Below are 11,494 nucleotides of genomic sequence, written 5' to 3'. Positions count from 1 at the left end.
ATTTCTAGAGACTGTCATCTTTTGTCAGTTGTGCTTTTCCTTCATTACTATTTTACAATTGTTCCTTGCTGCTTTCTGCTGTCTTGGATTGTATGTGTCTGGGAACTTCAGTACTCTATGACTTCAGTGTGCACAAAGACAATGAATTCATTGCATCATCCAGCTTTTGTGCATTGTGAAATAGTGTGAATTTTACAGCTCCCAGTACGTGGGAATCCCCTTGCATGTGTCTTCCTTTGATAGTTGAGACACATTACAAAACATTCTACAGTTAGAGCTGATCTCAGTTTTCTCTTTCAGCATATATTGTAAACATCCCATAGGTGGGAAGTAATTTTGAAGTGCTCCCATCTAGGACTTCAGTGACATGATCTGTTGTTCTTTCTCTTAAATGTGATAAGAGTGTAATTCTAGTTTATAACTTGTAACTCAGTTGGTGGATAATGCTGAGCCAGTGCTTGATGGCAACTGTTGTCTGAGACTCACATACATCTGCACAGTGATCTCCACCATTTTTGTGTTGGTCACCTGGGCTGATCACCACATGGAAGTAAGAGGTTGTTCAAGTAGAGCTTGCAAGAAGAGATGCAGCCTCAAGAAAAAACAGACCAGTTCCTACAGCTATGCTCACTTCTTCACCACTGAGTTCTCAGACACATGCCTGGATTCACTGCAATCTCTGATTTTGCTCCAAGACTTTACACCTTTTTTTCAAAGCAAGATGGATGCATTGTCCAGAAGCTCCAAAAGTCTGTTACAGTGGGATTGTCATCAATCAACCACATCTCTGATAAGAGAGGGAGGTATCTATGAAACCCTTATTTTCATTTGCACATCTGAGAGGATGATGAGACCACCTGGAAGATTTTGTGTGAGCTATTAATCCTATTGACTCCTTCAAGAGAGGCTCTAACTGTGAAGTGAAACCTGGCAGAAAATGGCAGGAAATAGAAGGGTTTTGAGCAACAGTATTTGTGTATTTGTTCCTCAAGGCACAGGAAAGCACCTGCTTGGTTCTCCTTTAATTATAAATATACTCATTTCAACTTGCACTGGAGCTCATGTGCAATGGTTATTTGCCAAAATGTGGTTTGCAATGATGACACAAACACCTAAACAGTCAAGGTAAGGGGCAGCACAGAGCAATCATCAAAGCTGTTCTGATCATTTCACTCAAGTGTCTGAACTCCCAAACAAAGTAACTACTCCAAATTCTACAACACTGCCAGCAAGGATACTGCAAAAATGTACAGCATTTATTCACATACAGACAAAAAGGCACAATTCTACTGAATATTTTAACAAAAAATACAGCTGTCTTCAACTAGGTCTTTATAAATACTTCAAAAAAGGGAGAAAATAAATACAGGATTGGGCCATGTAATATAAAATAGTTATCTCTACATATAATTTTTATTTCTATCTGTTTCTCTTCATGCACCTTTTTTAATTAATTTCAGCTGAATGGACACCAAAGCTAGGCACATGGTGAAAAATCTTCTGTACAGGATTTTACAAATGTAATGACAGATTTCTCAAATTTCTGAAATTAAGATTTGTACACGACACATATAACCCTTCATTTAGATCTGTGTGAGTTTATAACCTACCAAATGGCATTCCAGGCAACTTTACAGAAGTTCAACTAGCCTACAGCTTGACAAAATACAGCAATCAAAGATCTCTTGGTCGGTCTGCACAAGGAAAGGTAATGCCTAAAAACAGAAATCCAGCAAATGGGTCAATCCCAATAAAATACAGGGGGGGTTGTACTGTCACTGCTGTACTGACAACACCTTTTCTGCTGAGCACTAAGCATGGGAGATAAAACTAACCTACGAGCTGGTCAGACTGCAGTCTTCTTACAGCTTTTTTTGGTTTTGGTTCAGCTTAACTCGAACATTAGAAAGCTTATTAACCTAGATGTTGGGAAGCAAAACAGATAAGGCATTAATTCTGCACAACGTTAGCATTCAGAATAGTGCAAATTAACAAGGGACCTTTCTGAAACTGGTGTGAGGTTCAATATTCACTTAGAATCAAAATTTAGACTGTTCCATCTATGGCTTGACAAACAATCCCCTGTATGGTCATGAGCTTCTTCCTTAAGGAAAACAACAGTGCCTGTCTGGGCAGCATTGCTGTGTGCTGAGCACAACTTACCTGGATCTACCTTTTGCCTGTTGTTGTTTGATGAAACAAGAACTCTTAATACAGCCCAAGAGTGAGTGTGTAACTTCACATTCACCAGTGCCCTGCCTGACTCTCACTTCAGTAAATCACCAAGTTTAATCTTATTCTTGGACCCCAGCAATGGTATTTTAAGGTACTCTATGTTACACAAAACTCCCCTTTCTCAACAGAGTAAGACTTCTGAATTTTAAAACAAATGACAGGGAGATGCATTTTGGTGCAAGATTTAATTAATAACTTGCGTAGCAAGATTGGTTATTAATAAGCCTTTTTTTTCTTTTTCTTTTGTTTTTGTGTTTTTTCTTTTTGTGGGGTGTGGTTTTTTGTTTTTGGTGGGCTGTTTTTTGTTTGTTTTTTTTAAATTGAATCCTCTGGAAGACTTGGTTATGGCAGAGTTCTGTGTTTTAAATGTCACCTGCTCAAGAGCCAAAGGCCTAACATCAAGAAGTGAGTGGATGTGGTAATGGCAGGCTAGAAACAGAAAAGGTGGGGGGGAAGTGACTTCTTTCTGCCTGCCTTTCTGTAACACACTGCTGCTTCACCCTTGTCACCAGTAAATACCTGACTTACATTTATGCAGAATTCCAAAAGTTACAGGCTCCTAACACTCCACTACTATAGGTGCACTCTACTCGATACAAACCAGCATCCTAACCCTCTCTTAATATTATTGCTCACAGCTTACTAATTATTGCCATTTGCAATTAATAAAAAAGTACACAGTCAGAATGAGTTCCCTCTTCCATCAAGCCTAGCCCAAAATAGGATAAAATCTTTTTTTCTTCATTTGACTGTGAAGAGCTAAACACAATTTATTGCCTTTCCATTTTTTTTCTATTTAAAAATATATATTCATGTCCATTTTAAAGCAACCCCTTAGTGTCATAAGCATGGCTTTCCCAATACATACCATTAGTGCATACATGCTGGGCTTTGGGAAATCCTACCAACTAGTGCCTTAGAAACTCCTTTCTTCAACTGTCATCATAGTCCTGGAGCCAGGTGATGGTTATTCCAGAGGGGGCTGTAGCCCCCCTGCCTCTCTGCTTTCTCACAACTGAGCCATTTGAGAGGTCCCTCTGTGGCTGAGCCTTTCCAAGCTGAGCACTCTGCAGCAGCTCCAGCCCTGCCCTCTCCCTTCCTCTTCTCCAGTGTAACGTCAGGGTTACATCTCACAGCTGTATGGACATGGAAACTCTGGAGCTTATCCAGGGGTTCTGAGCTGCCAGCTGCACTTGCACTGAATGCAACAGAAAACATGCTGCAAAAAGAGGAGAAATAACCTGTCATCATGCAAAAAAAGTGGCCGTTTGTAACGGGGTTTAGCAGTGTAGTATCATTAACCAACCACCTTCAGTTCCCTAACACTAATTAAATTAAGAACTTGTGCTTTTCCAGAAGGCAGGGAAAGGGAATATAATCTCATCAGTGCTTTTCAGCTCACAGGGACAAACGCAACCTGCTTCCCCCTATCCACCCTTGCCCCTTCTGAAAGGCTTTTGTGAGTAATTTTAGTGTTCCTCACAAATCCCATCATAGTTATGATGTCATTTCTCTGGTTACTCAGAAAAGTTGCAAATCGAGTAAAACTCCTCATAGAACTGGGAGACAGGAGGGCAAAAAAACCAAACCAAACCAAACCAACAAAAAAACCCCAGCTTTAAATGCATGTAAACATGTTTATACAGCTCAGGAATAATGAGTTATCAACTTGTCAGTCTGTAACCAGGTCTAAGATCTCCTCTCTCTCACACCAATAAATAATGTGGAGTTGGCTTGTAGGCAGTGACTCTACAGACCACGGTGCTGACCCCGTGCTGTCCCTGTGTCCAGTCAGGATGCCATGATGCTCCTCCTAATGATGTCTGTCCTTCTGCTGATGGTGCTGTTTGGACTCAGCCTCTGCTGCCTGCACTTTTTGTCAGCCACTTCAGTCTCTGAGTCACTCATTTCTGCATCAGGGCTGTACCCATCATTCTCACTGTCAGGCTTTAGCTTGGTTTTTGCCCTGTCCTTCGGTGACACTCTGCCCACACCCAGGTAGGGGTAGCTGGAGTTCTGGTGGCAGGGTTCCTCTGGGCTCTCCCCCTGCTGCTGCCTCTCCCCCTTCTTTGGAATTCGGAATCCTCCCCAGTTTTTCACTGGGCTGGTGGGTGTTGTAGGCACTTTGACTACTGTCTGGTTAGAGTTCACTCTGACAAGACCCCCGTTGCATTTAGGCACCAGATCCCTCCGTGTGCCAGGTGCTGACCTACCACTGGAGTGGTTTAGAGCCCTTTTATTTTCTGATTGCCTCTGAGAGAGTTCTGTAGGTCTCAGTGGTTTGTGGTTGTGTTTAGAAGTCTTTTCCTTCAGTTCTGCCTTGATCATCTCACAGGGTGGGCGATTGTCTCTTCTTTTCCTGTGGTCTGGTATAACGAGGCCATTTTTCTGCTGTGCTGATACCACCCGTGTTTCTGCAAAGGGCTTCTCAAAATCTAAGAAACTCCCAGGAGGAGCAGTGCCCTCCTTCTGGCTGGGCTGCCTCAGCAGGGATTTGCTGTCGTTCCCAGAGCTGCTTTTTACTCTGTCTCTCTTGTGTGGCTTTTTCAAGGAGTGGGTTAGAGATGCACCCATTTGTTTCCTGAAGAATGCAGAATGCCATTTCAAATCCTCTATCTTAGGGGTGTTGGGGCCAAGAGATGGACTGTTGAACAACACTGTGTTTTCCATTAAGGAGAACGAGGAAGGCACACCTAAATGGAAACAAATTAACTTCATGTCAAGCAATTCCAGGTCTGCATAAAGACACGATTTTGATTGTACCTATTTTAACTCTGCTTCCCATGCTGGACGTGTTCTTGAGCCTAAATAGGTGATAATAATAGTGAAAATCATACGTGATAATGTGGCTAGGTCATTGTTCCTGAACATACTGCTGTGTGTAGTTTACTTTCCTGCAGCTGTGCTGCACATAATTACACCTGTAGCAAAGATAAGTCCTAGCACTGCTCTGTCCACTAAGACAGAGAAACTCCTCAGAGAAGGGAAAAAAAAAAGGAACCAGCAAGTTGATCTGATTGATTTTGTCTAAAATATGGTTTATCAGTTACTGAATACCTTATGGATGATCTAGTTAATGCAGTAACTTGGAAATAATTTATCTTTTTGAGAAAACATTTCTGTCAGTGAGAGTAGGCAGAAAAAAAGTTGTTTTCAAACTAGAGTGCACTTTTTCAATCATTTCTTTAAACTGCCATTTATGGGGCAAAGAAACAAATGCTAACCAGTAATCAGTGGCACTAACAAACCACAGGCTGATGAGGTGGCACTGGAATGTAAGTCAGGATCCCTCTGTCCTGAGAAGCCATTAAAGCCTGACACCAGGAGGGTCTGCAGCTGGAAGCCCCTCAGTGGTCCACGGCTAAGAACACAGCCTTACAGTTTCTATAGCCATGTGCCCACCATGAGCACGACACAGATTCTCTTTTTTTTTTTCCAATCTGCTGATTCCTGGTGGACCACACAAAAATGAGAATAAACGAGGGCCTGTTTGTCCTTCAAATGAGTCATTAGCCTGTAGCCATACCTTTCAGTACTTGTGCCTGTGGTCTTATGTGAAAAAAATAATGCTGAAGCATACCTGAAACTCTTTCTTGTTCCAGCTGCTTTGTGTACATATTAAATATCTGTTCTTGAACTTTGCAAACTGATCTCTTGATTTTTTCCCTCCGGGTCACCATGTAAGTGAGGTTCCGTACCTAGAAGATACCAAGTTGAGGAGTCTGACAGCAGTCACAGCATCACAGCCTTGTCTGATCTGAGCTGCACAACAGAGCCGTCAAATCCACAGAAGCTCTTGTTGCATTACTTGAACTGGATGACACCATCTCAGTATTTTTGTTTCTACAGGTATGACACTGTCATTAATGTCATTCTAATCAAGTCTACTCAACTTTATTTTGAAGAGGGAAAAAAAAAAGTAGGCCCCATTTTTATTTTTTTTTTAATCCCAGTTATCTTGGATGTACTATCAGTGGGAACAACTGAGTAGTAAAATATTTTAAAACTATCAGAATGATGTACCTTTTTTAACATCACACTTAAAAATGGGAAGGATACATGCAGAATAACTTAAGAGCCAGAAAACACAGTGATGTGACAAACAACTTAGCTGATCAAAGAGAAGATTAAAAGAAGCCTTGAGCACACAGAGCAGAAACAAAAGACTCAGTAACAGCTGTCTCACTGAGCTAGAACAGGGTCACAGGCTGGAAGCTGAAACTGGAAAAGAACTGCAACAATTCACTGTAAGAGTAATTATCCAGCAGGATCCTTGACAAAGGATGCAGTAGATGGATGAGCACCTGCTGTCCTGATTTCAAGACCAGATATGATTCTCCAAGAGAGGCTCTATTGCACTCACAGGTTGCTGTGCTCAAGCACCTCCTGAGCTGTGTGCTACATGAAGTGAAAAACAATTTCAGTGTCCTTCTGGCTCTAACCTATCTTAAACCCTTGTTAGTTAACTAAAGAAGAAAAAAAAGATCAACCACCAGGCTGATCCTACTGAAGTGTTCTTCAAACATTCAAAAGCTGGTTAAGTGGAGTATCGTGTGCCTCCCAAACCTACTACACAGACAGTCCAGTGAAATATCCCACTATGCTGTGTCAAGAAAAATCAGAACTGCTCCAAATCAAGACAGGTTTTATAATCTTTCCCTTCTTGTGCTCCTAGTGAAAGGAGTAAAGAAAGCCCTTAAAGGCTAGAAGAGCTCCAGCTGGGAGCTGCAGTACAGCCCGCAGCCATCAGTGTTCAGTAACAAAGCATAAGGCACAGCATCCCTGCTATAAGGAGGTTGGATACTGGATGCCAACACCTGCTGGCCCTGTGAATGTGAGAAGGGTTATTGGTGGAAATTTACTGTTAAGGGTCTGTTCTGAGAACACAGCGTGGAGTGCCTGCAGCAAGGGCAGGAACTGAGCAGAACCAGCACACCTCCTGGGAGTGCAGGCAGTGCAGGGCCTTACCCGCTCCAGATCCTGCCGGAGGTGTGTGAAGAGCTGCAGTCTTCTGAACAGAACATCCTGCTCCTGTTTAGCCAGATTGTCCTCTTCATCCTTCTTTGGGGTAATCAAAGGCTTGTTGAAGTTGGCTTTTCTCTTCAGCTTCCAGTACTGGTACAGGAATCCCACTGGCTCCTCGGGAAGTCTCAGTGCTTGAGCCACTTCTGCAGCCTCAACAAACGTGTAGAACTCATCCTCCAGCTGCTGCAGCTTCTGCTTGCGGAGGCTGACCCTGTGGGCCTCCTCCTGGTTCTGACCCATGCTGTGGAACGGGTCAATGTGGGCAGGGAGAGAGCTGTCCTGAATCCCAGTCCCATTCTCCCGTCCTGGGCTCTCAGTGAAAGTCTCCTCATCTGCTTTCTTGGTGGAGCTGTGCTTAGGGCAGTAGGACTTGAATTTCACCTCATCGTTCTCTGCCAGGATGGTTTTCATCTCCAAGCCACGGTCAAAGGCACAGGTGACATGGAAGGCTGTTCTGCAGTTCTTCACTGAACACTGCAGAGATGAAATTAAAATTAATCAAATAGAAATTCAAGAAGCCAAACTGCCTAAAACTGTTTGAGCAGTCAGGACTACTTTGGAAGACTAACCCTGTTACCATGTTCTGCTTCTACACTACATGTGCTTTCCTGCTCTCTTCCAATTAGGTTTGCAATTCAGAGCTTTCAGGCCAGGTAAAGGATCAAGTGTCCCATTGGGACAAGAGTGATTAACCCCCTCCTCTAGCCCATTCTCATTATTCACTAATCAGGAAATCCACAAGAGGAGCATTCTTGCTGTCCCCAGAGCCATTCATGAACAGCACTGGTACATAAAGGCAAACATTCCCCTTTGACCGTGCCAGCACAAGAGAGAAAAAAACATCTCAGCAGCTCCAGGCCAGTCTGATACTTTTAATTAAAAACCTTTCCCAGTGCCTGGAACCCTGATACCCAAAAGGACTCAACAGTATACAGAGAAGTCTTTTTCTCCTGTTATCCCCATACTATAATGTCAAAGATTAAATCACTGTCAGGTGCTACTCCACTGTCTACAGCCTTCACTTCATCTGGGAGATGAAGAGAACAGGAAATGCCATTTTTCTTCCTTCCCAGTGAACTCAACCATCATGGACTGAGAGGCACTAGGTTCAGCTGATTTAGCACTTCATTTCAATTTTATGTAGCTTCCTCTTGAGAAATGCTGTCATAGCTGTCACCAGACACAAAAGGAAAGGTTTAAATATATTTATGTATATACACACATGCACTTTTATCAACTCACACCTCTGCCCTCAGTGAAAAAAAGTTAAAGTGGAAGTGTCATTATCTAGGAGGAAGCAAAACTATGCTTAACCCAAGTCACCATCAGAGAAATGCCTTGCACTAGGATGTGTATACACTACACTCTGTAGAGAAGTCAAATCTTTCTCCTCTGGGCTTTCCTGTTCAGGCTGACTCAGCAGCCAGGTGGCATATAAAGGTACAACAGTATTTAAGCTGCAGAAATTTCCAATGAGCATTATTTAATAAAAGAAACATATAAAAGGAATTTTAAAAATACCAAAGCATTTTTTTTTTTGCTCTTCCCTCTCTCACTAACACACAGGGCAAAAGCAGCCTAACTGGAGCAGCCAACAGTGCAGAAGAGTACTTGAGCTGTCATTTAAAATAATCAGCTTTTCATGTGGCTGATGATTTATTGGGAGGAGAGGGCAAAGCCTGTCTCCGGAAGGAAATCTGCTGAACCTGGGAGAATATCCAGTCTTGGTTTTCCCAGCTTACTGCAGCTGCTCTCTGCTCAGCCTGATGCAGACTTCCAGCTGCTGGCTTTTCTAATTGTTGTGCACATCTCAACATCTCTGGAGGATTTCTCTCTCAGTTCATCCACTTAATGCTACTTCCTTTCTATTGCAGGGGCTTTGTATGTCATGTTTTTCTCTGCTGTGTAAAACTTCACAACACAAATCTAAATATTTCTCACAGACAGCTTTAACAACACCAAGATTTACAGAACTCCTCTAAAATGTCAGGCAAAACTGTAAATTTTTGTCTCTCTCCCAAAATTTCAAATGTAGAACTGTCTCAAGTGGCAGCCACAGTGCCTGCATGCCATTTGCACACTTACACACATAAATATTCAACTGTTTAAGCTAAACTACTCTAAGTTACCCTTCAGAACAGGTCTGGAGAATGGACAGAAGTTCTGACCATGTAACAGCAGCCAAGAGGTAGGGGACAGCTCTGCAAAGCAGTATTGTGAGTGCAACTTTATATGCTGTGGACAGATTTCTTTACTTATAATTTGCTACTGTATACATTCCTTAAATAGAAATGGACTGACAGGTTGGAGTGGAACTCCTGCTGCATTACTGTTATACAAACTTTTACCTGGCAACCTCATCAAATGACTCAGGGCAAAAGAAAAAAGGAAAAGGATAAGAATCTTTAAAAAGCATGGAACTTCAGAAAAAATCTGTCTTAATGCTGGTCTTACCATCCTGGAGCCTGTAACAGGCTGGCCACAATACAGGAAGAGCTCTACATCTTCAGATTTCTGAGACAGTAATATCTTATCTGTCTCAAGGAGCTTTCTGAAGATCATTTTGCAGAGTACATGAAGCCCATTGAGTGTGAAGAACATCACCACAATACTGAGCCACACTTTATTGTACAACACTGCCCTGAGTAGGTGACTGGCCCTTATGCTCATCACCCACTCTTGAGTAAGGTAGATCAGAGTTTTGTCTCCTGTCTTGGGAAACAAAGTGTCTCCTGTTTTAAAGATCTGAAGCTTGGTCATGTTTTCTCAGTCTCTCCAGATTTTAAAATTGTTCTTAAAATTATTCTTCAACACTTCTGAGTGATTTTCCATTGTAAAAGATCTGCAAGTGCTTTCCAGCTAACAATCCAATACAAATCTGAACCCACACTGCCCAGTCTGAAATGCTCTGGGGCAGACCAGTCCAGCTATCTCACAGCAACAATCCATAGGCTACGGTGAGAAAGGCTGAATGCAAATCCAAATAAAACTGCCAAGGGAATTTGAGAAGTATGCAGTGAGACAAACTGGCACTGGCCCAAGAATGTGAGTTGTTGGGATGAAACAAACAGCTTTACAGTGCAGCTTTACAGTTTGATGATTTATGGCACACAGAAATCATTCTTTTGGGAACGATGCAGAGCAGACATCTGGTTTGGTTCTGCCCCATCTTACTGTTTCAGGGAGTCAGCACACCTGAGCTCAAGTATCAGAAGTCAGGATGGTAACATCACACCACTGCTACAGCAGTGCCACCTGGGATGGGTTCTTTCTCCCTCAGAAACACCAAGAGCTGCAGAATCTACCCAAAAGTGATGGAGGAAATGGGGCTCATTTCCTCAGCTTGTGGCTTGCCTGAATCTCAGGGCAAACCAAACAATCTGTTTCTTCCCTACTGCTCAAAAAAGCCTGATACTAAATTATCACATATTGTCCTCAGCAACCTAAAAGCTGGATCAACAATCAAACCACTACAAAAAATGAGTTAGAGCCCAGTGTTTAAGTAGTAGCTAAAATGAGAAATTGAAAGCTATAACCAGCTTTGCTTAAGCTGGGAGTGCTCAGCACCTTAAAAAATCCATTTGTTACAGGAAACAACTCCTGCTGGGCTGTATCCAACTCGTCTTTGAGGTCATTAAATAGGGGCTAGCAGATAGGTTTCAGCACACAAGCTTTCCACATTCAAGCATCATTTTTATTTGTGGTACATATAGAGATTTTTCCTCTACTGATTTAAGTTTTATTTCAGTGTACTAAGAAATGTATCAGTGTATCAACAAATTAGCAAATCCTTTGGAATGTGGCTATTATTATTGGAATTCTACCAAAAAGTAAGAGTCCCCTAGCACTTGAAAGTACTTCATAATTAAGTCCATAGTAATGAACAAGAAATCAAGCAGTTTACTGGAGATACACATTTTGTGTATCAGGTTAAAACCCACCAAAACAACACATGGGTATCTGTGTCAATAAAATACCTGTATGGAAGCTCCAACTTTCTCGTTACAAAGGCTGCACACCAGTGCCCATCTACTGCTGGGAATGTGAGAAACCTTTGTAATGGGCTCCATTTTTTCTGGGCTTCCAATGCTCACCTAAGAGAAAAAAGGTTAAAAAACAGACTAACTATTACACTGTTAAACAAGAAAGAAATCAGTTCTACCAAGGAAATCAAATTCCTTGTGTGCACGTGCAAAATCAGTGTGTTTTTAAGGAGCATAAAAAGTTAAAATTC

The 11,494-nt window shown here is 42.0% G+C and overlaps 1 protein-coding gene across 7 annotated transcripts in view; it reads right to left on the bottom strand.

The window, feature by feature from the left end:
* Positions 1-1,225: 1,225 nt before the first annotated feature.
* The window catches only part of JADE1 (jade family PHD finger 1), a 38,297-nt gene continuing 28,028 nt past the window's right edge, over positions 1,226-11,494 (bottom strand). For all 7 annotated transcript variants that reach the window (XM_030450794.1, XM_030450795.1, XM_030450789.1 and 4 more), the window contains 4 exons: positions 11,238-11,354; positions 7,204-7,734; positions 5,816-5,933; positions 1,226-4,928 (listed from right to left, as the gene is read on the bottom strand). In XM_030450794.1, coding sequence (XP_030306654.1) covers positions 4,027-4,928; positions 5,816-5,933; positions 7,204-7,734; positions 11,238-11,354 — 1,668 coding nt within the window. In that variant the 3' untranslated portion in view covers positions 1,226-4,026. The remainder of the gene's footprint in view (positions 4,929-5,815; positions 5,934-7,203; positions 7,735-11,237; positions 11,355-11,494) is intronic.

The sequence above is a fragment of the Calypte anna genome, chromosome 4B, assembly GCF_003957555.1.
Source record: "Calypte anna isolate BGI_N300 chromosome 4B, bCalAnn1_v1.p, whole genome shotgun sequence".
NCBI lineage: Eukaryota > Metazoa > Chordata > Aves > Apodiformes > Trochilidae > Calypte > Calypte anna.
Note: the sequence above shows the minus strand (reverse complement) of the source record. Positions and strands in the feature narration are given on the sequence as shown.